Genomic DNA, 25,735 nt, shown 5'->3' with positions numbered 1-25,735 from the left:
AGCTGATAAATACTTAGTGATATATTTTACAAATTATTTGCTGTGATTTATTGTCTTCCTCAGCTTTAAATGTTCATTACAAAATAACATTAGTCAAAATATTAACATTCACTTTAATAATGGCCACAAATCATTTCACTAGAAAAACAGAATGTATAATGTATCTGTTAAATGATCTTGTTTTATTTTTAGATCTTCAAACATAAAGCTAGACAAGATAATGAAAGAACTGGATGAAGAGGTAATATTTTTCCCCCCTGAAGATGCCTTAACTGGGTAAAGAGTGGAGTTAGGAATAGTACTTTCATAATTCTAAGACATTTTTTCTGTGACTAAAAAAAAATGGTTCGGTGTTCAAGTTTGAGACCTAATGATCATGTTTCAATACATAACATTGGGAGTTTGCATTTTTATTTGTAGCCATTTACAAAAACTTTTCTTTCTGTTAGTCATGCTGATTTCTGTTTACTCTGGTAAATATTTTACTTAGTCTTGCTTGTTGCAAGTTTTCTGAGTTTATCGAAGTCAATAACTACAAAAATGCAGGTGATTTTCTATTGAGTCCTTCTCTTGTTTCTTGGTAATCATTTTAGTAGTTACTTTAGATATAATTGTACTAACAACAATTTTTCTAGTAATTGTATAAATTTGTCATGTAGAAGTTAAAAAAGCTGTCTTTTCTGAAAACCTTTCCAAGGAAGCCAGAAATTCATTCATTTGAAACAATGCATCACTTTTCATGTTTAATTAGTTGCAGAGATCATGCAACTGGTTTAGCGATTATTCCTTAAAATGTAAGTATAAAATACCAATACTTTGAATTTTAGGGAAACCAAAGGAAGAACTTGGAAACAACAGTGTCGCAGATTGAAAAGGAAAAGATGGTATTACAACATAAGATAAATGAGTACCAAAGAAAATTTGAACAAGAGAATGAAAAAAGACGTAATGTGGAAAATGAAGGTATGCAATATTATCCAAACATTGACACTGGGGATGTATATGATATGTTTTGGGGAATAATTTAGTGTCATAGTATCTTAAGTGCTGTGCAACTTTAAGGTTTGAAAAGGGATCTTTTCAAATAATGAACACAAATTTTGAGGTAATTTTTATTTGAACACAATTTTTTTGTTCTTATTTTCAAATTCTGTGCCCTGTAGCACTGTGTTGTGTTGTTGCTCTGCAAGCACAAAATTTGACATATATAAGAAGCAAAAAGTCAACAAAGGACTTATCAATACAAAACAATATTTTGGAGCATGTTTGTGTAAAAAAGCAAGAATAAAACCCTAAGGTTTTTATAGTATGCTGTATTAATGGTGCAATTTCTCTTTAGTGTCCACACTAAAAGATCAGATGGAAGACTTGAAAAAAATCAGCCAGCATTCACAAATTTCAAATGAGAAGATAACACAGTTACAAAAACAAGTATGTTGTTTGTGCTCCTTGTCTTCATTATTTCTTAGATTTGAGCATTTAAATGTAGCAAAACTGGCTCCATAATCTTTATATTTGAGAATCTTTGTCTGGTTTATTTTTACAGCTAGAAGAAGCAAATGATTTGCTAAGGACAGAATCTGACACAGCTGCAAGACTGAGAAAGGGTAACACAGAAATGAGCAAGTCATTAAGTCAGGTAGAATCACTGAATAGAGAACTGCAGGAAAGGTGCAGAGTTCTGGAAAGCACAAAACTGCAGGTGGAGAAAGATTATTACCAACTACAAGCAGCTTTGGAGTCAGAACGAAGGGACAGAAGTCATGGATCTGAAATGATTGGAGAACTACAGGGTAATTATTCTGAATTTATACTTCACCAAAAAAAGTTGTGATAACCCTACTTAAGTGAAGTAGAGTTTGGTAACGGGAGGAAAGCCAACCTGCAAACAAAGTGTGACTGAACAATTTCTGAAGATTGGGTCTGGCTTCCTGATCGTGTTGAGCAGCTCTTGGGAGAGAATATCAGAATCAAAGTGTGTCAAACACTGATCGTGAGTGTGGAGCTGTGCTGACTAAAAGTCTGAGTCCAGTGGTGCAAAAATATGAAGAGCTGATACAGTGCTAGAGAAGATGGAACACTGTCTTACTGCCTTGTGCAGTAGCCAAGTTGGTATATCCTGGACTTGCTCTTCTTTCATTTGTGGAGAAGGCTATTTTTTTTTTTGTTGAATTGCATGTTTTCTTTTATGATGATTCTACATTACTTTTACAAGCAAAGAGCACAAAAAGGGATGCAGATGCGGAATCCCTTTTTTCAGGATGCTTGAAACTTTCTACTATTTGTATTGATTCTTCCATACTAGAAACTATTCAGACGCATTAGTTCATGACTGTGCCTGGTGCTATTGGACCCTGACTCTTAATTTGCCATTTTGAACCATCTGTCTGCAATATTGACTTTCCATGAGGCACAGGCTTTTGATGAGGACTCTCCTTTCCTTGCTGAATGGGGGCATGTTAGAAGGAGACTTTTTACCAGGGTCTGTAGTGACAGGACAAGGGGCAATGGTTTTAAATTGAAGAGTAGATTGACATTATATATGGGAAGAAATTTTTTATAATAAGGGTGGTGAGACCCTGGGACAACTTGCCCAGAGAAACTGTTGTTGCCTTGTCCCTGGAAGTGTTTCAGGCTAAGTTGGATGGGGCTTTGAGCAGCAGGGTCTAGTGAGAGATGTCCCTGCATGTGACAGGGAGATTGGACTAGATGATTTTCAGAGGTCCCTTCCAAACCACATTATTCTACTTAGTATTTCATATAAACTCTTATGCCACACAAGGGTAGATGCTGTGGGCTTTGAGGAATAGTTCCTTTTCCATGTCATAGCACTTAAAATCATAGGATGGTTTTGGTTGGAAAAGACCTCTAAGATCACTGAGGCCAGCTATTAACCCAGAACTGCCAAATGCACCACTAAACCACATCCCTAAGTGCCACATTACGCATCTTTTGAACACTTTCAGGGGTGGTGATTCCACACCTTCCATGGGGAACCTGTCTCAGTGCCTGACTTCCCCATGGTCTGAGTCACGCTTAGGTGAATGCATGTTGTGTTAGTACCCAAAAATTAATTTGAAACTGACTCTCTGTGTAATGTGCCTTATGTACCCATTAATGAAGTTAGCATCACTTAGAGGTGCTTGTTCTGTAGCACAGCAGAACTTGGGTTAATGAAAGAAATTCTGAGTATTAGATAATGGAAGTGATGGAAGGCAGGAGCCATTTTTTCATGATTAGTATTTGTGAATTGTTACTGATGACATGCATAAAGAGTGTCCGAAAAGGTCAGTTTGCTCTACAATGTATGGCCTTTGCATGCCTGAAAAATTTGAAGTATTTGAAATATTTTTTAGGCCAAATAAAAGTTGCAAAGACAATTGATCTAAATGAAGTAACTAATATTGAGTATATTTAATTTTTTGTGGCAGTTCGGATTACAGCTTTACAAGAAGAAGTAAAAAACATTAAAAACAATCTTGAAAGAGTGGAAGTGGAAAGAAAACAAGCACAGGATATGCTTAATCATTCAGAAAAGGTATGGTGAAATGATGTTGAGGCTGATGCTCTTTGTCAGCTTTTGACTATATTTTCAAATGTTATTGATATTACTTATATTGATAAGTCCGGTGTTACTGCTCTTTATAAATCAATCTTGTGTTTATATTATCAACTAAGTACTGCTAATCTGCAATCTCATCAGGATGGTCTCCCAAGTCCTCAGGTAGCTCTTACTTGTAGCATTGTGCATGAAAATAGTGTTTGTCATATATTATCAGTGATTCAAGGATCCTGTCCTACTGCCAGTAGCAAGGAATTTTTTTCTCCCTGCCTAACTATGACTGCAAAGACTTGCCTCTGAAAATCTATGAACTTGTTAAAAACCTGATTTTTTTTTGCCTTTACTGGATTGTAATTTGGCTGGATCAGTGCCAGGCAGGGTTTTTTATCAAGTTTGGTGTGGAATTTTTTTCTGTCCTTCCTTTCCATCCTTCCTTCTGAATGTTCCTCTAACATCTCTGTTCCCTTCCATATGACAGAAAAACAAATTACAGTAAAAGGAAATCCTGCACCCTTTCTCCAGACAGACTGCAGAGTTAACTCTGTCTAGTGGGGTTAGGTAAAGACTTGCTGTGCTGTGTGGTCTGTGCAAAAAAAACAGAGATATGACAGCCTGTGAGGGAAGGAGACAAGCAATTCTAAGTTGTTATGTGAGGCAGCCATTCAAAGGCCAGTGCTTGTCTCTCAAAGCGCATCTCCAGTGCTTGTTTGGTGAATTACTGTTAATGCCTGGCAATGCTAGCGATAGAATAACCCAAATCCATCCAGGTAACAATAATTCAGATTCCTCTGTGCTCTAGGCTGTCCGTTCATTAGTTGTGTGTTTCCAGTTTAGGTGACTACTGATTATACAAAAGGGGAAGTTTCAATTTTCTTACAAATTTGTGGAATACTGAAAAAAGTTAATGAAAATTTTTCCAGAGCACTGAGTACAGTTTTGGTCTGTTACTGTTCTTTGCTGAGCGTGGAAAAATAATATTGATATGATAACAGAAATACAATACTAAAAAAGGGAATAAAAATACGATTCCTCAGATATTACATAACATTGATCACTTTTTCCTTATCTTTAGGAAAAGAATAATTTAGAGATAGATTTGAACTACAAGCTGAAATCCTTACAAGACCGGTTAGAACAGGAAGTCAATGAGCACAAAGTGACAAAAGCGCGGTTAACTGACAAGCACCAGTCGATAGAGGAGGCAAGATCAGTTGCGATGTGTGGTAAGTGTTTCCTGCAAGTTTCAGGTAAATATGTGATAAAACACGTTCTGATTATGAGATTTTAATACACATTGTCTTAAACATAGAACTCTTGCACCAGTGTTTGATCCGTTGTATAAAGAAAATGTGTATTAAAATCTTAAAACATGAAAACTACACATTTTGAATTTTTTTCCCTAATGTGCTATTTCACAAAAATAATGTTGTTTCTTATTGTTTTGCATACCTTACTTCACAGCCTTCCTTGGCTTCTAAAATGGTATTGAATCTTGAAATTCTGTCTAATGCTAAACAGAATTGAAAGAATGCATTATCAAGAGAGCTGTCTTAGAGTATTCATTCCTGTGTAACTGCGTTAAAAATACCAGTGTTGTATTAGGCTAGTCTGAAGTGAGAAGTTTCTTTTATAGATGTATATCCACGAATCAAAGGTGTATCTTGATTTTGTAATTTTATATGTCAGGTTTTCTCTGTGAATGTCATCAGTACCTAAATGTGGCTTTTAGATTTAGCAATAATGGTAGCATTTTTTTCTTTCGCTACTATCCATTCATGGAAATGAAACTTTGCCTTCTGTCAAAATGACTACTTCAAGAATCTGTGCTTTTTTTTCTTTCACTAGATATCTTTCAGTTGTCATGATAATATTCCAGTGTTCTGAGTGCAGATTGGAATTATTTTTATTTTTTAGTGTTCCTTGTAATAATGCCAGGATCTTTTTTCTTTCATCAAACAGCAGAAAAGCTTAGATAGCTGAACAAAAAGGTCTGAAAATATTAGGATATTTATGACTGTTTTTACAAAAGCATGCTTGCAGATGCTATGTAATAATTTTGGTTGTTTTTCTTTCCTTAATCTTTTTTAGAAATGGAAAAAAAGATAAGGGAAGAACGGGCAGCAAGAGAAAAGGCAGAAAATCGAATAGTTCAAGCTGAAAAACAGTGTTCCATGTTGGACTTTGACCTAAAGCAATCTCAGCAGAAACTGGAACATCTTCTTCAGCAAAAAGAGAGACTGGAAGATGAAGTAAGTAAAGGGTTTATCTCTAATAATTTTCTATATAAATAAGAAATTAGAGTTGAACTGAGATACAGAAAATTAAATTCACTTATACTGAGCTCCTTATATAATACAACTCTCAGCAGAATTGAGGATAGTTGTTGGCCTAAGTAGGTTTAGGTAATTTCTGCTTGTTTCATAACTCTAGCATGTCTTGCATATTTGGACTTCAGTTCAATATAATACATTTTTTTGTGTTTTCTCCTTTTCTAAAGAAAAAATTTGCTTGTGAATTTCACTGTGCAGTCTGATTGATGTGGATGATTTACAGGTCTGAGTTTGTGTTGTCTAGTTTGCATTCTTTCCTTTTGTTTAAGGAAACGCAATTAGAATATTGAGTGTGAAAACTAGGTACTTAGAATAATAGCTTCATCCTTACATTTTCTTTACAGGACAGTAAAGAGGACAGGAATGAGGTTTATGACACCTTTCTTAGGGGTCACAACTCAAGTAAATTAGATTTTATGTACTTGATAAGCTGCATTTTTTTTCCTAGGGTGAGAGATTTTTAAGATCTGAAGTCCATGGAGAGGTTTGCAAACAATTTAGGTTCCTTCATTTGTTGTCTTTCAGATAAGTTAAATCAGGGACTTTGAAATAAACTAAAAATGGGAAAGCTTTATCATCCTGCAACATCATAGCCATAGGTTCTAAGGGCAGCAGCTTTGAGATTATTGCACTGAAGTGTTTGGAGATTCAGGGATACTTTGACCTATGGTACATGGTGTAGCATCTAGTTAGTGGTGTTTAATATAAAATAACCCATATGTGAAACCTCTTCAGCCACATGCAGTTGGTTATTTAGCAAAGGCTCCTAAATTGAAATATTTCTCATTTAGGTAAGGAATCTGACACTTAAGCTAGAACAAGAGACGAATAAACGAATAATGGCACAGAATGAGTTAAAGGCACAAGCTTTTGAAGCTGATAACTTGAAGGGTTCTGAGAAGCAGCTGAAACAGGAAATCAATACCTTGTTGGAAGCAAAGAGGTTACTGGAATTTGAGTTGGCTCAACTTGCAAAGTAAGTAAAAACCTGAAGTAAAATGGAAAAAATTGCTTAATTATACATGTACTATTTTGCCTGTTCCTGCTAGTGAATAAAGTTCTCTGGAGCATAGGCATTTTTTTCTAAACTGAAAGAGTATTTTTAGCTGCATGTTATGATTCCTATGTAGCTGCATGTTATGATTTCTGTGCAGCCTTCAGTGTTGGAATATTTTTGTTATGAGCTACAATTCAGAACAGTTCTTGGCTCACCATTCTGTGTTAAGGCGCACACACACACGTGCATGTGTGTGTATATATATATATATGTATATATGTATACATGCCTCTTTTATTTGAATTACTTTTTTATGGATTGACTCTGATACTACATACTAAATCATATGGGATGTTTAGTACATGGGAGTCAATAATTCCCTTTCACTGCCTGATTAATTTTCTTAATTTTCTTTATCTTAAAATTAAGATATTTTTCATTAGTTAGACTTCTATCATATATTCTTTCAGCTGGCTTAATGTTTCTCCATTTCAAGTACTTCTTGGCTTCTAAATTGCATCCTGAAAGGATCATTGCTTTAGCATAAGAACTATATTAAATCAGAATTCTAGGGTACAGCAGACTGTTGCTCTTTGTGAAGTAATACGTATGCAAATGGAAGATCATTGTAGAGTGCTGTTCTGGTTAGAAATTGTCTTTGTCTTTTGTTAGTAGCTGACTTTTTAAATGTTTTCCGTTTTTTAAATTCCTTCAAAGACAGTACAGAGGAAATGAAGGTCAGATGCGTGAGCTTCAGGATCAGCTTGAAGCTGAGCAGTATTTTTCGGTAAGACTTGTAAGGAATTTTGACATAAAATCATTTAACAGTGAATACCTGAGACTAAAATTGTTTTAATGTAGGTAACAGCCTTGCATAAATCAGCAATTCATAAAATCTTGCTTGAGATACAAACAAGGAACACAATATTAGAGAACATTAGATGTTGTATCTAAAGTGTTATTTTGTTGTTTGTCAAAACTGAGATTACATTGAGTAACTCTTACCTGAATGATTCATCAGAGTTGTTCTATCCTGAGGTTGGAAAGGAGATACTTTTCTGATACAATTGCAAGCTTGGTGGAGAGTTCAAAATTTCCAAACTTATTGGAAAATAGCTCATGCTATTGATCTCCATACATACATTTAAGAACCATAGACTCAGTAACATTCTGCATGTATTCCTTATTCTAAAAAGCTGCCTTCTCTGCACCTGAATCTCTGAAGAACCTTACTGGGTACTCCAGGTAGCTAAAATGTGTATTTCATAGATGTAGTTTGATCTGTTTTGTCCTGTGAAAAGAAACAATAGGATAAAATTCTCTGTAACACCTGAACTTCAAATACATTTGTGAATATGAACAGACTCATTTCACTTTGGAAAATACTTTTAAATTTGGTTTTTCCTGAGAGAGACAATAAAAAAATTTGTTTACTAAACTGCATATGATTATAATTTCATTATCTGTTACAGGGGCTTTTTCTGCATTTCTCCATTATATACTGCTAAAATGCAGATGCAGAGCATTGTGTTTCTCAGTATCTTCTTTTTTCACTAATTTGTAGTTTAAATAAGATTCATTATTCAGTCTGAATATTTAGCAAAAGTAGTTTACTGCAGAAGATCAAATTTTAACTTTCAGAATTACAGGTGATGGTAATTATAACAATATAGTAATAAAACCCAGAAGTAATTCACAGCAATAAGTAATTTACATAAATCTGAACTCTTCTGAATCACTTACTAAGTTTGTACAGAAAGAACTTAAGATTCTAAGAGAAGAGGTACATGGACACCAAGAGAATGCAACAGGTGAAAGCACAGAATGGTGTTAGGCTTGGTGGATGAACATTTTGAGACAAGTGATGCTCCAAGATGCAGTTTTGCCCTGTTGTGTCCAGGAGACCTGTTCTGCTGTGTCACAGTGCCTTCTGTCTCTTATGCACACCTGTATTTGTGCAGCTGTGTAGGAAAACACACTAGAAAATTGAAAACTAATCGGATCATATCAGTTCCCTACCTAACAGAAACTGTAAAGAACCATCTGCGAGAGGAAGGAAGGGGGAAATTTCACTAATGACAGTATTGGCGTGTGTTGGGGTTTGACAAATTCAAACTAAGCAGTCTGAAAACGAGGAATTTCAGTATGGAATTTGAATAATTATTTTTTTATGCTTTCTTTTACAGACACTTTACAAAACTCAGGTTAAGGAACTGAAAGAGGAAATTGATGAAAGGAATAAAGAAACGCAAAGTAAAATGCAGGAGTTGCAAAAGGAGAAGTATGCTCATTATGTTTCTCACATACACCTAAGTTTTTCCTTGTAATACTGTCTCTCTCATGTATACTTTGAATCAGATCTAAGATGTTTTAATTCCTTTAGAAAAAAGCCTCAAAAGTGTTCCATAACACCTTGTAAGTGGCAGATACATAGGATGTTACCTATACTGACTCAAAAAGCCAAATGTGGTTATTCATATTTGCTTTGAACATTATCATGTCTGTAGGAAGAATAATGACTTCTCTGAAAATTTAGTAGGATTCAAAAATTTTGGAAAACATTCCAATTTATGGTTATCGTCTCACCAGCTTTTAAAATTGGATTATATTATCCTGATAATTACTTAATGTATTTCTATAGTCATTAAAATAATTTGAGAAAAAGGTAACAAAGTCTTTGAAATTTAGTATACGTCTGATTACAGCTAAACTAGTTATTATTAACAACCATTAATTGTGATGCACTATTTTCTAAGCTATCAAATAAGAAAAAATTTTTAAGCTTGTTTTTCCAATTTCTTAATTTATTTCATGTTCTGAAGAAGGAGACTGTAGCCTTATGCATGAAGTACAGTTTCTTCTAAAGTCTGTCTCTTGTTCTGCTTAAGCATCAACATTGGAAAACAGTCTGAAGGGCAGAGGTTATGTACAGTGTTCGTTTTATACAGCATTTTGATAGGCTAAGAAAGGGAGAAAGAAAAGATGTGCTAATAAGTATTGTGTAGGAGGAAAATACTTGTGTCTCTGCAAAGTTGTAACCAACATAAAGAAATGGGGAGGGAGAAGAAGTTAGGCAAGACTTCCCTTATTCTTCTTGGGGTTATTTATTTATTTTCTTCTTTTTATAGATGCTTTGTATTCTATTCCCTCACTATTCTCTGCAATCTTATGTTCATCCTAAATGTTTCTCACTTGGATATAACTATGGGATTTGTGATAATGGGCAAATGTGGGCTAAGTATCTTTTGATGGACTACTCTGTACATGTACTTTAGTTTTATTTTCTGTTCCTTAAAGGCAGGAGAATACATCTTGGTGTTTCATGGATCATTGAAATGTTAATGAAAATCACTAATTTCCTCTATGTAAAATCAGAAGCTTGCTGCTGCAGCTTGTGTGGACCATCAAAAGACACAAGTGTACAGAATGTAGTTTTGTAACTCTTGCTTTTCTTAAGAAACTAAGATAATGACCATTAGCTGAGCGGTATAATTTGGGTTTGATGGTTTTCCTGAAAATTTGGAATGTTTTGCATAGGAAAAGGAAGTCTTAATATCCTTTTTACAGAGAAACGCTTGCTACCCAGTTGGATTTAGCTGAAACCAAAGCTGAGTCAGAACGGTTGGCACGGGCACTCGCTGAAGAACAGTATTATGAACTGAATCAGGAAAGCAAAAAAGCTGCATCAAGGCACAGACAAGAATTGACTGATAAGGACATTATCATAAGAAGGGTAAATTAACTGTTTTCAATGCCTGTATAAATTTCTTCCACCTGGAAACCAAATGGTTTTAATTAATGAAGTCTTGTTGTGATCGTAAGTGGAAACTAATTAAGTGTCTTAAGTTTTGTGCTCACTTGGAACCTTTAAATTTCATCATGTGACCTTCCTAAAAAATCAAATTCATTCATCTGAGGTGAAGCCAGGATGAAAATCAAGTGAATGTCTGTAATTCAGTTATTAACCCTTTTGTATTTACTTCTTGTCATTGCCAAGTGTATTATTTAAGTCTTGTAAATTTGTGGAGCTGTTTATTAGAGACTTTTATTGCAAAGTAACTTAGTCTTAAAAAAAACCCACTTGAGAGTCTCAAGTTTCACAACCCAGTCCCCAAAATGTAATTTTTGAAGACACTTTATAGTATAGCTTTTGAATGTTAGTATGAGCTTGATAAACGTCTTTAACTGAGAAGTCTCAAACAGCAAGCCATATGTAGCATAGTTATTTTATTGTTGTTTTTTTCCCATTTAGCATCACCTGTGCATGTTTTCTTAAAAATCCTGGGGGTGTAAAGTTCCAGGTGTAACTGAGCTTGGCTCAGTTGCTCAGAACTTTCTGTTAATGCTACCATGGATATTCCATCTCTGTGAAAAGATAGTGCAAATAGTGTTTGTTTCATGAATTTGCTTTTTTAAGCTTGAGATTTCCAGAATGCTACTATTTCTTAAGCAGCATTTAGAAGACTATGTCTGTAGCATCAAAAGAATACCTTCTTGCCAATATATTTTTGGTTTCAAGTTTCTGATAATTTTGTCAGACAGCTTGATAGGCAATCATTTGTATAGGCTTCAAACAAAACTGTTATTTAGGAATACAATTATGTCTCTTTTTTCATACATATTTGTTAAGTGATCCTTCACTGCCATGGCAGTGAACATGCTCACATATTCAAAGTTATCGTGGTTTTCCTTTCCAACTTTTTTCTTTGTTTTGCCAGTTGTGTACATATTTACCTGTATTTGCTTTGTCTTAGTCCAAATTTAGTTTTGTTTTTATCCTGATTTTCATGATTTATGACAGTTACCTCACAGTAAATGCCTGTATCTACTCTAGATTTAATGCTGGAGTTCTAGCATCTGTCAGCTGCTTTTCTGTCTGAATTCAAGGTATCAGGCCCCTACATATTAATTTTTCCGAAGTACAACCATTTAATTTAAAATTGTCACATTCCATAACTGACAACCTAACTTTGCTTAAGTTGATTTTTGATTCCATACTACAGTGTTGTCAGTTCTGCAGTGATAATTTTTTTTTTCTGGGACAGGTGTATTTTGAGCCTTCTGGTAAATCAAAACAGCCCAGAAGTATAGTAGAATTTTTTAAAAGTCCACATAGGCAGAAGGTGTTCTAAGTAAATGATTGTTATAGAATTAAGGGTATTTAAAATAATAGTATTAAAGATATTTTTAGAATTTATGTCAAGTTCTTTATTCTAAAATGTGTTTCTTTTCATGTAGCTGGAAGAAACTAATAACACTTTAACCAAAGATGTCGATTTAATAACAAAGGAAAACACAGAGATCAGTGAAAAATTTAAGAAACAAGAGGAAGGTATGTCATGTTTGGAGTTTTAGTTGATCTGTTCTGAAGCATGCCTGAATTTGAAGCATATGTGAAGAAATGGGAAGTGAAAGAAGACATTGCTGTTTATCTTCCATATTATTTTGGGCTTGATGTTTGCTTTAGTATTTCATCTTTGTGCCTTTCTGAGATGCCCTTCTGGTCATTTTCTGTCATTGCAGTAGTGTTAAACTGGTAATCTTTGTCTTTGCAAACTGTATTTTGCTCAAAAAGGGAAGCAACAGGAGAATGAAAAAAAATACACACTTAGAGAAGTAATTAAGTTTAAAAATAATTACCTTGTACTAAAATAACTTAAAGTTGAATATTATTTTAACAGATTACAAAATGAAAAAAGAGGAGGAAATCAGTAATATTAGAATGCATTATGAGAAGAGTATAAACAATGAAAGAACTCTGAAGACACAGGTACAACTTTATATGCAATTTAATAGCAATTATTACTTTGCATTAACGAAAGTATTTCAGGTTTCTTGCTTTTCTGAACTCTTAGTTCTTTTGAAATCATGTTTATATTAACCATGATGTACAATATGTGTTGTTAAATTTACATTTGAAAGAATAAGTTTTGATGCTGTACACTTTTCAGTATTACTTCAGTTGTGAGTAAGGGCCTTTTTGGTTGGTGAAGGGATTTTTTTACCAGATCCTGTAACTAGGGGAACTGAGAAGTTTTTCATGAAACATGCTGCATATATCATATTTCTTACTGGTTCTCCTTTTTCTGAACAGGCTGTCAACAAACTGGCTGAGATAATGAATCGGAAAGACTTTAAAATAGACAGAAAGAAAGCTAACATGCAAGATTTGAGGAAGAAGGAGAAGGAAAATCGAAAGCTCCAATTAGAACTTAATCAAGAAAAAGAGAAATTCAATCAGATGGTTGTGAAATACCAAAAGGAGCTTAATGAAATGCAAGCGGTAAAATTATTTAATTTTTCTATCATACTGTGGAATATATAACATATATATATATATATATATATATATATACACACACACATACAGACAATTTCTATAAAATGTCTATAGACGAATAGTTAATAAACATTCCCATTCATTTTAACGTAGAAAACTAGTATCTGTTTAATGTATTTTTAAAATGAAGTTATTTATATATGCATATATATATGTGTGTGTGTTTGTGTGTATATATATATATATATATATATATATATGAGTTTTGTTTTCAAAATACTTGGCTGCCATGTTTTTGGTAACACAGTAACTCTGTGTGTGTATATAAATACAGCAACTAGCAGAAGAATCTACATACAGGAATGAGCTCCAGATGCAGCTGGATAGTAAAGAGAGTGACATAGAGCAACTACGAAGGAAAATCATGGACCTCCAGCAAGGAATGGATTCTACCAGTGTTGCCAGTCTTCCAACAGATGAAACGGATGGAAATCTTTCAGGTATGAGAAAAGCAGATTTGAATCTGCTCAAACTACTTGGTTGTATTGCATACACATAGTCTTGGAAGGTATTGTTTCAAACAACTCCTTGTTATTGCTTCTTAAAGTCTTCTGGCTGTCTGATTCTGTATCACATCTCCACTTCCTTTCTTTGGTTTTTTTTTTTTTATTTCATACCTTAGTTGCTTATATTTAAGACTTAATTTTTTTCTCACATCATACTTTCGACTGTATGGCTTGGTATTAGCATTGTTTATATGCACTTTTGAGGAAGGAGTATCTTTACATCTCTTATTTTTCAAATACAGTGATTACAATGTGCAGTATTTGGTGAATAGAAGACAGGGCCAACACATCTACAACATCATGATAGTGTTTTATATCTTGAATGCAAAATTGTCTTGATCTTATCTCTTCTTATTCAGTCATGTACCACCTCTGTGACAACTGGCAGTAATTGCTGATGTGAAAAATAATTGGAGGAATTTCCATAATAAATTTATGGTTGTATGGTACTCTGATGTAGCAGATTAAAATAAGAATACCTAATACAGCGTAGCCAGCCATTTCCATGTATCAGTACCAGGCACTGTACTTTGAGACCCACTGTTAGACTGGTTGGTTATTTACCTCTCCCCTTCCCCAGTGTTTGAAAAGTGTAATCAGTTAGTACTTCCACATGATCCACTTCTGTATCTCTCAATACAGGAAAAAAATTAGTGTAATCAGATGTGCTTGACAATTTCTGTACATCATAGCTAGGTATATCTTTTTTCTATATGGTTAAGTAACTTTTGGAATTCACTGGGAAATTTTTATTCTAGTTTTGATAAGTCTGAATTTCATTGTAGAAAAATATTTTTAGACATGCAAAACCAGAATGCTATTTTGGGTATTTTATGACTTCAGTGGATGAGCAGTCAGATAAAAGTAAATAGAATAATTTTAGATATGTCTTTTCTTGTTAATGCACTTCATGCTGCTCAAATTGCCACATTCTAGAGTTTATCCAGGAGTCTTAGAGTGATTGAAATTTCAGGTAGGTTATCAGTCTTAGTACATGTTTTGATGTAGTTACTCCTTTCTGTGTCTGTTTCCTATCTTCCCCTAGTGTATTTTTAGATCGTTGTTTTTAGTTAAAACTGTAATGAATTTCATTTTAGAATAGATTTTTGTTCAGATAATGGTATAGTCTTTTCCTTCACTACTTCCATTTTGTTTGAGAAGCCTTTTGCATTCTGGAGTTTGATCTGTAAATTGCCATCTTGTAAAGATTTTGTCTTTTGACAACATCTTCAAGGCAAACTCCCATTGTAAATTCTTAGAATTATTAAATTGATTAAGGAACATTTTTTTTCTTAGCTGTCACCTGCTAGGAATTCCTTCTGGTATTTCTGAAGTATCAGTACTTCTTAGGAGTTTTTCTTTTAGATACTCATTTTTAGTGTATTCCATTTAATAGTGCTTAAAAAAAAATCAGAGGCGTTTTGCTCATTCAAGTGGATTTTTTCTCTCCTTAAATTACAACTTGGAATCAAGCCTTATTGTTTTTAAGTGTCTTGTAATTGAAGAAGACTGTAGTTCATAATTTTAGTAGAAAATTTCTGAACTCTTTGCAGTTGAGAGCTTTAGGGTTTTTTCCTGCAACAAACAGACCAGATTTATTCTACTCAAAAGAGTAGTTTTGAACTTCCTCTCTTCCCTTCTCAGCCATTTTCATCTGATGGCTGTTGTGTATTACATGGAAAACATGAATGCTTCCATCTAGCTATAGATACCTTCCCTATTTTTTTCTCAAGGGCAATAGTGTTTCAGTATGACTCCATTGTGTCCCAGATCTTGGATGGACTGTAGGAAAAAGCTCTTTCTTTGTCTGCCTCAATAAGGAAGGTTATTTTCAGTTTTACCTCTGGAGATGTGTATAATCAGGCTTTTGGCTGCATAATCTGTTGCTTCCATTTTGGGGCAGAAATTTCAGTCTGTACAAGATCTTTTCAAGTCAGCTGGTAATTCCCATTGTTAATAGAACATGAAGTTACTGGATGTTCTGGTGTTCTTGGGTGAGGTGTCTACTTGTTAGCCCTCAACTATGTCTTTTTTGCTATCTTTTCATTTCTCTTCTCTTTTTTGCCCTTTTTTCTACACATGCCTCTGATTTTTGCTGCAGTTGTCCTGCTGGTTTGAGACAGGTAGGACCTCTAATACATATTATTAGGACTTCTCTAGTGTTAGGTCATGTCCCTACATGCTGCCTTTTTTTTTTTTTTTTTTGGCTGAGTTTCTGGGTTGATCAGGATCTGAATAAGAAGCAATTTGGTAATTAAGGGAGATTAAGTGACATTAGCGTAGTCAAATTTCACACACTTGTCAAAGAGCTAAGCAGAGGGCAAAAGAGGAGTGCAGTAGCATTATAAAGATGACAAAGAACCCAGCCAGACTTCAGAGTAGAAATAGCCCATGCCACAGAAAGAGGAAATTGTCCAGCACATAGTTTTTTTTCTGTGAACCAAGTAATTAATGTACAAAACAGAAGGTGACATATTACAGCAGCTCATTTGCTACAGTTTTGTTGTATGATGTTGATTGTCTTCAACTGTGTGCCAAGTTCCCATCACTTCTACAACCCAAACATGGCCATTCCTTCAGAGAACCTTGAATAGCATCTTGTTTAAGAGCTGGATGTCATGAGTAGTCAATAGGATTCTCTAGCTGCTGCACCAGTTCTAAAGGCAAAGATACTTATTAAAAAAAAAATTTAAGAAAATAAATGGTTGAATTTTACAATAAGTAATTATAGTATGATTTATTCATTTTCCTGTCAAAATAAAAACATCACCAGGGAAATAAATAAAATACAAAATAATATAAGCATGTATAAAAGAATGAGTCCATGGTCATGATTCTGGCAATGGGAAGTTTTTGGTTTAATTGAGAGAAAGTTTTATACTCATAGAATTTGAAGGAAAAAAATTCTCTATTTAGAAATAGACACAGAGAAATCATATGGTAACACAGTTTACAGCTGCTTTTCACTTGGAGGTGTTTTCTGTCTGCCACTGGCCTAAATATTCCCTCAAATTCTGGTAGCTGCTATGGCAACTTACACTCTCCCAAGGTGGGCATTGGCCCTTTTAAACAATCCAGGCTATTCTCAGTCTCTTGCTCACTCACATGGGAAAGATCATTATGTGGATGAAGGTTTTTCCTTGTATTTAATTCTAGGAGTGTTTTGTAGCTCTCACTCCTGATCATTGATTCAGATAGCAGCTCATATCTCAGTTGGTGTCCCCAGTGTTAACAGAGTCCTTGCTGAAACAACTGAGGTATTTGCTTTTAAATTGTGCCTTTGGAATGCCTCTTCCTCCTGGCTGGACTTAAGCAGTCTTTATACTTTCATGATTGTAAACAGAATTCTTTTTTGCCAAGACGGAACATAATCAGGAACGTGAAGGTTTTTTCTCCTAATTGTTACAGGGCACTTAACCTGTTGTGAATTGCTTGTTTTTATCTGATTGGCAAGATCATTTAAGCAATTCAGCTGCCCTACAGGTTTAACTGCAGCACGTAATATTTTACAGCATATGTTGTCGTGTTTTGCACAAAGATAGGATGGAATAATAAGTGCGTGGAGCATTTAAGCCGGCAGTTTCATTGGACTCAGGACTTCCTGAATGAAGCAGCCTGAATAAAGCCCAAAGCAAGATCCAGTCAGAAATCCTTGGTGAAATCCACATGAAATTATAGTAGGACAGTCTGTAGAAGGAAAATCCAAGCCAGAGGAATAGAAAGAATTAGCAAGATGGTATCTCCAGGTTTTTGGTTGCTGTGAATGACTCTTAGGAGTAGGAATTCTTGAGCATTGGAAAGAGATGCTCTGCTGTTTATGAAAGCACCCACATTACTTAGCTCCAGAACAACAAAAAGTCTCATAAAGCAGTGCAGTCATGGTTGTCTTGTGTGATTTTATTGAAGTCACACTCTTATCGTACTGAATCCCTATGAATCCTGGATACTAGCCATGAAGATGTTTGGAATGCAAATCTACATTTAAATATATTCAGAGATAACTACAAGATCTTGATGGAATTCTTTCTTCATATCCTATTCAGATTCCAGCTAGCCATCAGATATTTTTGAGGCCTGTCTTAGACTTTCTGGATTGCAAATATGAGATATCAATTCTGGTATTCTTTCCAAAATACAGCAAAGTTGTCAGACAATAGTTTTGAGCCTATTTTTAAAGACTGGAAGATTGTTTTTTTTTTAGTCTAGATAGCCCATATTTTCTTAATTACTTAATCAGAACACTCATAAATATTAGTCTTCTGTATCAAATATTTGTGAAATGGCCAGATGAGCATTTGCTGAGTCTGTTAAGAGAAATGAAAATGCACTATAAATATTACTTGAGAGGAACCTTTGTGGCGAGGTTGGAATGAAAGAGCTCATCTACCCTTTCAAGAGTACATTTGGTTCCAGACAATTTTTAGCTTTGTTGAAAAGGAGTAAAACTGTTACTTTCAACTGCAAGATGTTATTCACAGCTCAGAAACTGTCTCTCATTCAAATAGAATTTGCTCCCTAAATAGATTTGTAGTAGACAGAAAAGAATGTCAATGGATTCATTTGAAATACCTCATTTACTTCCTACTTCTTTTGAAATTGTTTTCAGAATGTGCTGAAATAGAAGGGAACCTAGAAAAACTTGTACTGTCCCTACAAGTATCTTTTAAAATTCTTCATCATTGGATCTTTCCAGATTTTCATATGCCATAATTTCAACTGAAGCTTTTTTATTTTTTTTTTTTAACAAGTCACCCATCCTATATTCCTTTTGAACAACGGTTTCCCATATACTTTGTTTTTTATTAGCAATTCATCATTTTGTTTTGCAATGAAAATCTGAGATTTAGGATGTTTCTATAATTTCTAAAAGTGGAAGAATCTTTTTTTAAGGTAAAAATTAATCAACGTATTCAAAACAAGGTAAATATATCTGTGAGGCCTGCAGACATGGAGGAAATAGGTTTTCTTTTCCAAAGCTACTGAGTGCCTATAATCAGGGATTTACTGGGATAGCAGAGGGGTTAGGGTTAGGGGTGTGGGGATCCCTACACCCCCAGTCCCCACAGTTCTTATGCAGATGTGAGAAGGCAGAGAGGTACAAATTTCCTTCATTTTTCTGGGAAGTTTTCTTACAGGAATGAGTTCTGCTAACATGCTTTTCTTCCAGTTCATACCAGTACTTCAGTGGCCCTCCAGTATTTTGAAGCTATTCTGTGTGGAGAAATGTGGGAAATGATTCCATATTTCCAAGTGTAGTCCATTTCTAAATATTGTCTGCTGTAAGGCTAATGTAAGGCTAATGTGGGAAGGGCTTTTACATGCCTAATTTTAATGATTGCTAGGCTGTCAGTCCCATTGTAATTCTATATAGCAAAGCACATGGACAACAACTTTTATGCATTTGAATGCATTTCAGAACTTGCTGGGATACACATCACATAGAGTAATTCCTGAAGGACAAAAGAAACCAGTAGTTCCTCAGGACATAAATAGTTGTGGAGAATGTTTCAGAAAATTTTAACTTAATGTTTTTGAAGTTTTCAGTGCAACTATTACCTGGCTTCATAATTTTAAATTTTAGAACCCACTCTCAGTTAGCTGGAAGGACTTTCTAAATCAACATTAGGCAAAATGCTAATTTTTCTATGGTTTTCCTGTCCCTTTTTTTGTATCATGCTAAATTATTTCAGTAGTTTCATGGTGGGAAAATAGGATATTACATTTCTCTTTGGATAATTTTTCACTGAAAATTTGAGTAAAACACTTGTCTCTTATTCTTTATATCTAGTTGATTCTTCCTGCATTCCTTATTTAATTATCTTCTATGCTTATCTTCTGTGAGTAATGGGACACCCATGTAGCTTTGCTTGCTCTTGTGCACTCTCTCCTTTTTTTGTTTCCTGTGGAAAATGTGGATCTGATTTATTTTACTTCCTGCATCTTCCTGCTGAGTATTTTCATACAGCCCCTCTGAATGTTAAATTATGTTTACATTGAAAATCTCTTAATTTAAACTGTAATATATTTTCAAAGCAAAGTCTTTCCTGCCTGGCTCTTTGCAAACTATTTACATACAATGTTGGATATTGGCATCAAGGAAAACAGCTTTACTTTTATTGTGCAGTAACTGTGTAATCAGATGTTGGCTTGTGATGAAGCATGAATTAAATGCTTATATCTTCATTTTATTTAGCTGTGCTTTTTATTCTGCTTTGCTGAATAGGTAATTGCCCATTACTGCATGTAGTACGTCTTCCTTTCTAGTAGTAGTTTGCTTTTGTGCTATTCTGCTTTATTATTATAAATACACAATTATTAAATATGCATTTTTTAAAACCAGAATCAAGACTTGAAGGTTGGCTTTCAGTACCAAACAAAGGAAATATAAGGCGGCATGGCTGGAAGAAACAGGTACAGATGCCTTTTTTCCTTTCTTCCTCAGTTTCCTTGGAAAAGTTTCTAGGCATGTGGTGAATTGGTTTTACAACTTGTATTTAAGAAACAAACAAGATAATTAAGAGTAATTTAGTGTATGTACGTTATTGAAGAAAAATCCTCAAGAAAATTCAAGTTCAGTATGAAACCTTTAGTAATGACATCGTGCACATTTACAAATGCTTTACAGTGAGCATCTTGGGACCATTAAACATCACTTTTCTTCTTTGAGTAATTCTGTCACTGAAAAAGAACCTCTTTGTGCAACTTGGCAGCAGAGAATAGGGAATACCACACTTAAATGTACTGAAGGTCATGGATGAGTGCATCACACTCTAACTTGCTACATGTGATTTCCAAGGAGGTTTCTGTCTCCCTTACCTTTAAAATGATCAGTTTCTCTTAAAAATAACTGATTTATTCTCAGAAACAGGATCTCTGTGCCAGAATTCCCACTCCAAACAAAGCAGTCTTTTGCTTTGCCTCTGCAAAGGCTATGATCTGTTTCTTTGAAACATCTGATGTTCAAATTGAGATACTTGGAACCAATTTCAGATTGTCTTTTCTGGCTTTTCACTTTCCCCCTTTCATCATCTTTTAGTACAACTAAATACAAAAGTGAACATGGTCTCTAGAATTTTTTTAAATTTTAAAAGCTAATTGTATTAAACAGTTTATTTTCCTTCATGTTCCTTATATTCAAAGACTGCTACTGGGAATTGCTGAGTTATTAATGACACTTTTGAAGTAACTTTCTGATTCTTGTTGAAAGGTATTTCTCAAATGCTCCTATTTATATTCACATTCTACTACAACTGGAAGAGATTCCTATAAAATTTAAGGGAGAAGGCATTCATTCCTGTCAGAGAAGCACTTGAGGGTTTGTGGTGGGTCTTTAACTGCTGTACTCTGTCTTTGAAGTACTGCTATTTTCAAGGGGCTTCCATGGTCTTCTTTAAACACTCCAAGTGTTTGAGTTCCAGACCTGCCTATTTGTACATCAATATCAGACCTTGGTGATTTGTCTGTAAGCTAAAACCACCGCCTGTTCTGGCTTGCTGGGAGTGAGTGATAAGTTCTGCCCTATTTCAGCTAATGGCCAGTCACCTTCCCCCCACCCCTTCGGATGAGGGAGGAACAAAAGCAGAATTTATGGGTTGAGTTAACAGTTTACTGAAAGCACAAAGCAAGACTAAGGCAAGCAAAATAAAACCAGCAATGTTAATAGCAAAAGTATACAGAAAGAGAAGGTGCTTTACCTACAAAAAAAGTGTTCACCACCAGGAACAAAACCAAATGGCAGATGCTTCCTGTAGTTCTGTTTGATTGCTAAGGCTGCTTGAATCCTCTTGATACAGAATTGGTGGTGCCTGGCACAAATCAGGTAGCTTTGTTCTGTTCTGGATTATATAAAATACTGTGTCATTTTTCTCACAGAATGCTTCTAAGTACCCTTTTGCGGTTGTATTGTAAAAATGGAGATTTTTGCATTCTCTGACAAATGAAATTTTAAACTCCTGATAAATGCAGCTTCTCCAGTGAAAGACTATCAGAATTTCTTCAGGCATGCTCAGTATAGGCATATTTACTTGCCTCAAGATATTTTAGGCAGCTAATCCATTCCTTTCCAACACTTCCCTAGTTTGAATGCGCTCACACTTCGGAAGAATTTGAGCTGCAGATGGATGGCTCAGTCACGAAATAAATTGTACTGATAAGGTTCCTTAACTAGCTGAGGTTCATATCAGTGAGACACAGTAGTGAGGGACTATGGTAACTCATATGTGCATTCTGTTGGCTGAACTGAACTTGTTTCAGCTACTGTTGTAGCTGAAATAAGCTGGCAGGTGGTCAGTCTCCTCAGGTGCTTCTCTTCCTAATTCTACTGCAGTTTTTGTGAAAGTGGGAGGTATATGCAACCTCAAAGATAGGCATGTCCAGATTAGGTTAAAGAAAAAGCAAAATAATATTAGGAGTGTAATTGGATTGATGCCTGAGTTGTTACAACTTGAGCTGCTGCATTTCTGACTCAAATGTCAGTAGCACTGATGTTTTTGTCCGATGTCCTGTGAGTTATTTAGCTTAAGTTAGGAAGGGATGAGTGTGGAAAACTTACTTGAGAATAAACACTTCAGTTATACCTAAAGCTAACATTGAAATGGGTTATCCTTATTTTTATATAGAGCTTCATTTCATCCCAAATAAGAATGATATAATATCCTTCAAAAATATAATATCCACTGTAAAAGAGAACTACTGTCAGGTGATTTTTTAATATATTCACAACAGGATATTTACACTGTTGTACATAACTTTTTTTTGTGAGGTTACATTGTTCTTTCACCAAGGTTTATATATAGTGTGATAATTGAACCCCTTAACAGTCAGAATTTGCATTTGTGATAGTTGTTGTCTGAAGGGCTTGCTCTTATCTCTGAAAGGCAAAGGTGCACACTTCAAAGATGAAAAAGGCATTAGTTTTCTATTGGAGTGGATAAAGGAATCGAAGTACAGTCTTTTTCTTCAATGGGAAAAATCACAGGAGGCTCACATTTAGTACTTACTCAAACTGATCAGGCTTTCTATTAAGGAGTTGTGGCAAAATGCCCTTTCATGGCTTTTTATAGGTGCATTTCAGTAACTGAGATTTACAACTGTAGCTCACACCTTGCACAGCACATTTTAAAAATGCTGTTGTATAAACTTAAGGTGACTTTCATACTCAGGTTTTGAGGTCAGCTTCAAGTGCTATGTAAAATGAGGTTGAAACCTCCCTTTGTAGAAGGAGTAGGCATTTATTCAAATTATCAGTATCTCCATTGTGCAGAAACCCATCCAGTTACCTGCCAGTACTTGGATTCAAGATGAGCTATTGGTGCATTCACTCTCATGCTTTTCTGTTCTTCTGGGTTATATTATATGTGAAACTGGAGATCAGTGTAGACAGAGCTGCCAGTTTGCCTCCTTTTAATCCTCCTTAGTGTCTTATATCTTACAGTTCCTTCTAAAACATTTGAAACTGCAGGGGAGGGAACAGCCACAGCTGTCACTGAGTTTATGCTTGTGGACAGCTGCAGCAAATATATTAGACTAGCAACTCCCAGTGAAGAGCAGCAGGCAGTGAATACCAGTCTTGAACTTACTGGGATGTGCTTAGGTTAGAGGTGTTTGATCTTAACTATCTCAGTGTATTCATTGGCACCAGACCTCTGTTTCTGCTGATTCATTTTGTCTCTTTATTTTACCAGTCTATTAAATTGGAGGTGTAGGAAATAGTAGGAGCCATAGGACTCTGTTTTAGCCTACCAGCAGTTTGGTGTGAAGTACCAGTAAGTCCTCAGGCCTGTAGAACTAGAGAAGTTTTTTACATTATCAATAAGTGATAGCTTTTGCTTTGTGTCACTCTCAGCGATACAGTAAATTTCCTAGTGACCTGCCAGTAGCAACTGAAATTTGTGAGTTTGTGTACAGATGGACTTGCAGAGTCATCACAAGCACTTTAGAGTGATCCAGGGACAATGCAGTCAACTGCAACTGTATCACTGCAGAGCTGTCTGTAGTATAGCCTTCAGGATGATTTGAATATCTCCTGATATTAATTTGAAACCTTTCATTTACTCTGGCTTTTTATGTGCATGTGGGAGTATATTAAGATAAATAAATGCTTTTTAAAATGTGATTTCAACTATTTTACCCTTTCTTTCCACAGTATGTGGTGGTGAGCAGTAAAAAGATACTGTTCTACAATGATGAAAAAGACAAGGACCAGTCTAATCCATCTATGGTACTAGATATAGAGTAAGTAAAGTCATTGTTAGTTTTGGATACAACAAAAGAGTGTTGTGTGTGAAATAGCAGATAGCAAATCCAGAAGCTTAAAATAAAAATACCATAAATAATTTTTAATTTCCCATGCTAGTTGGAAAATGTCTATCTGTATTTTACCATTAACAGAACTTTGACAGTACTTGCTCTTTGTCCTGTGATTGCTATAAGTTAGAGAAAAAGAGAAAGGATCATTGCTGTTCAAGTCCAAAGCATTTCTAACTTTTCCAGCTGTTTTCTGTTTAAAGTGGTAAAATACATTAATTGTGGTTCCTTTACATTGGTTATACATGAGGAAAATTGTATCAAATATCACTGAAGCCCCTCATTGGTACATGACTGTGTTGTTTGAACAGCTGATTGACATTATGGGATCTTGCAGAATAGTAATTGAAAAATGGTTTTAGAATTCATGAATAGATGTATCAGGAACTAACAAATACAGTGGTCTGGAACAACTGTCAGACTCAGGAAGTGCTTCAGCTGCCAATTGCTCATAACCAGGAAAAGAGTTATTTTCTCTTAGAACTGTTTTGTACTCTCTTTTCATAAATACCTGCTACAGCCACAGCTGAAAACAGGATCTTGGGAGAGGTGGACTTAGAGTCTTGACCCACATGATGTTTGTTCCAATTTAAATAGTTTTTTCAACAGCTGGTGCCCCAGATTTCCTTTTGTGATGTTTTGGCACAGATTGTTCATCAAGCCATAACATGATTTAGTAAAAAAACTACTGGATAGTATTCTACTTAATATGGTTACTTCCATCCAGGTTTTCACTAAGCTTTTCTAGCAATAATGTTAGACTTCCTAGTGTTTTGAGGAAGTATTTGAAAGCCTTTATCTTAAGTAAATTTATCATGATGGATCTTGAATCCATTGTAAGATAACCCTCTTTCCATGCTGTGAAATATTTTGGTCTTATTTGGGTAGACAAATCTGTATGGTTTATGAATTAGTTCCCAAAATCATATTGGAGTGTTGAAGTAGGTCGTGTTGCTTGCATAATTTCTAAGAAATTCAAAGTAGTTTGATAATTGTTCTGAACCATACATAACTTTTTAGCATTTTCTGATTCATGTTTCTTCTAATCTAGTAAGCTGTTTCATGTCCGGCCTGTAACTCAAGGAGATGTATATAGAGCTGAAACTGAAGAAATTCCTAAAATATTCCAGGTAAAAAGAAGTATATTCTCCTGTCAATTCAACTCTCTTGCAAGAGTGGTAGCTTCTTTGGAAAGGATATAAAAGTACTTAGTGCTTCAACAATAACACAGCAGTGTTCTTTTTCAGATTCTCTATGCTAATGAGGGGGAATGCAGGAAGGATTTGGAGGTAGAACCAGTACAGCCGGCAGAGAAGACAAATTTTCTAAATCACAAAGGCCATGAATTTATTCCCACATTATACCACTTTCCAGCCAACTGTGAGGCCTGTGCCAAACCTCTCTGGCACGTCTTTAAACCCCCTGCTGCCCTAGAATGTCGAAGATGCCATGTGAAGTGCCACAGAGACCACTTGGATAAAAAGGAGGAATTAATTGCACCATGCAAAGGTATACTCATGGTTTTTTTCTGTTCTGTATTCTCCATGTGGTTAAGCCAAACCTGCTGAACTACTGGAGGCAAATGAGCACTTCAGTTTAATTTTAAAATTAACTGAAGTGCTTATTCACTGGAGGTGAATAAAAGCACTTGAGTTTAATTTTGAACTTAAAACTGAAGTTCCATGACTTTAGATG

General features: G+C 35.0%; 1 protein-coding gene across 2 annotated transcripts in view; it reads left to right on the top strand.

The window, feature by feature from the left end:
• Nucleotides 1-25,735, top strand: part of ROCK1 (Rho associated coiled-coil containing protein kinase 1) — an 85,412-nt gene that overhangs the window by 53,160 nt on the left and 6,517 nt on the right. For both annotated transcript variants that reach the window (XM_041399226.1, XM_041399227.1), the window contains exons 13-31: nucleotides 193-241; nucleotides 828-963; nucleotides 1,340-1,431; nucleotides 1,547-1,793; nucleotides 3,432-3,538; nucleotides 4,635-4,785; nucleotides 5,651-5,811; nucleotides 6,684-6,868; nucleotides 7,607-7,676; nucleotides 9,076-9,170; nucleotides 10,457-10,622; nucleotides 12,128-12,221; nucleotides 12,571-12,659; nucleotides 12,984-13,172; nucleotides 13,504-13,669; nucleotides 20,076-20,146; nucleotides 23,880-23,968; nucleotides 25,092-25,170; nucleotides 25,288-25,549. In XM_041399226.1, the coding sequence (XP_041255160.1) occupies nucleotides 193-241; nucleotides 828-963; nucleotides 1,340-1,431; nucleotides 1,547-1,793; nucleotides 3,432-3,538; nucleotides 4,635-4,785; nucleotides 5,651-5,811; nucleotides 6,684-6,868; nucleotides 7,607-7,676; nucleotides 9,076-9,170; nucleotides 10,457-10,622; nucleotides 12,128-12,221; nucleotides 12,571-12,659; nucleotides 12,984-13,172; nucleotides 13,504-13,669; nucleotides 20,076-20,146; nucleotides 23,880-23,968; nucleotides 25,092-25,170; nucleotides 25,288-25,549 (2,498 nt within the window). The remainder of the gene's footprint in view (nucleotides 1-192; nucleotides 242-827; nucleotides 964-1,339; nucleotides 1,432-1,546; nucleotides 1,794-3,431; nucleotides 3,539-4,634; nucleotides 4,786-5,650; nucleotides 5,812-6,683; nucleotides 6,869-7,606; nucleotides 7,677-9,075; nucleotides 9,171-10,456; nucleotides 10,623-12,127; nucleotides 12,222-12,570; nucleotides 12,660-12,983; nucleotides 13,173-13,503; nucleotides 13,670-20,075; nucleotides 20,147-23,879; nucleotides 23,969-25,091; nucleotides 25,171-25,287; nucleotides 25,550-25,735) is intronic.

Source organism: Onychostruthus taczanowskii, unplaced genomic scaffold, assembly GCF_017590055.1.
Source record: "Onychostruthus taczanowskii isolate IOZ18803 unplaced genomic scaffold, ASM1759005v1 scaffold16, whole genome shotgun sequence".
In the NCBI taxonomy this organism is placed as follows: domain Eukaryota; kingdom Metazoa; phylum Chordata; class Aves; order Passeriformes; family Passeridae; genus Onychostruthus; species Onychostruthus taczanowskii.
The sequence above is the reverse complement of the archived record's forward strand: the minus strand, read 5'-3'. Positions and strand labels throughout refer to the sequence as shown.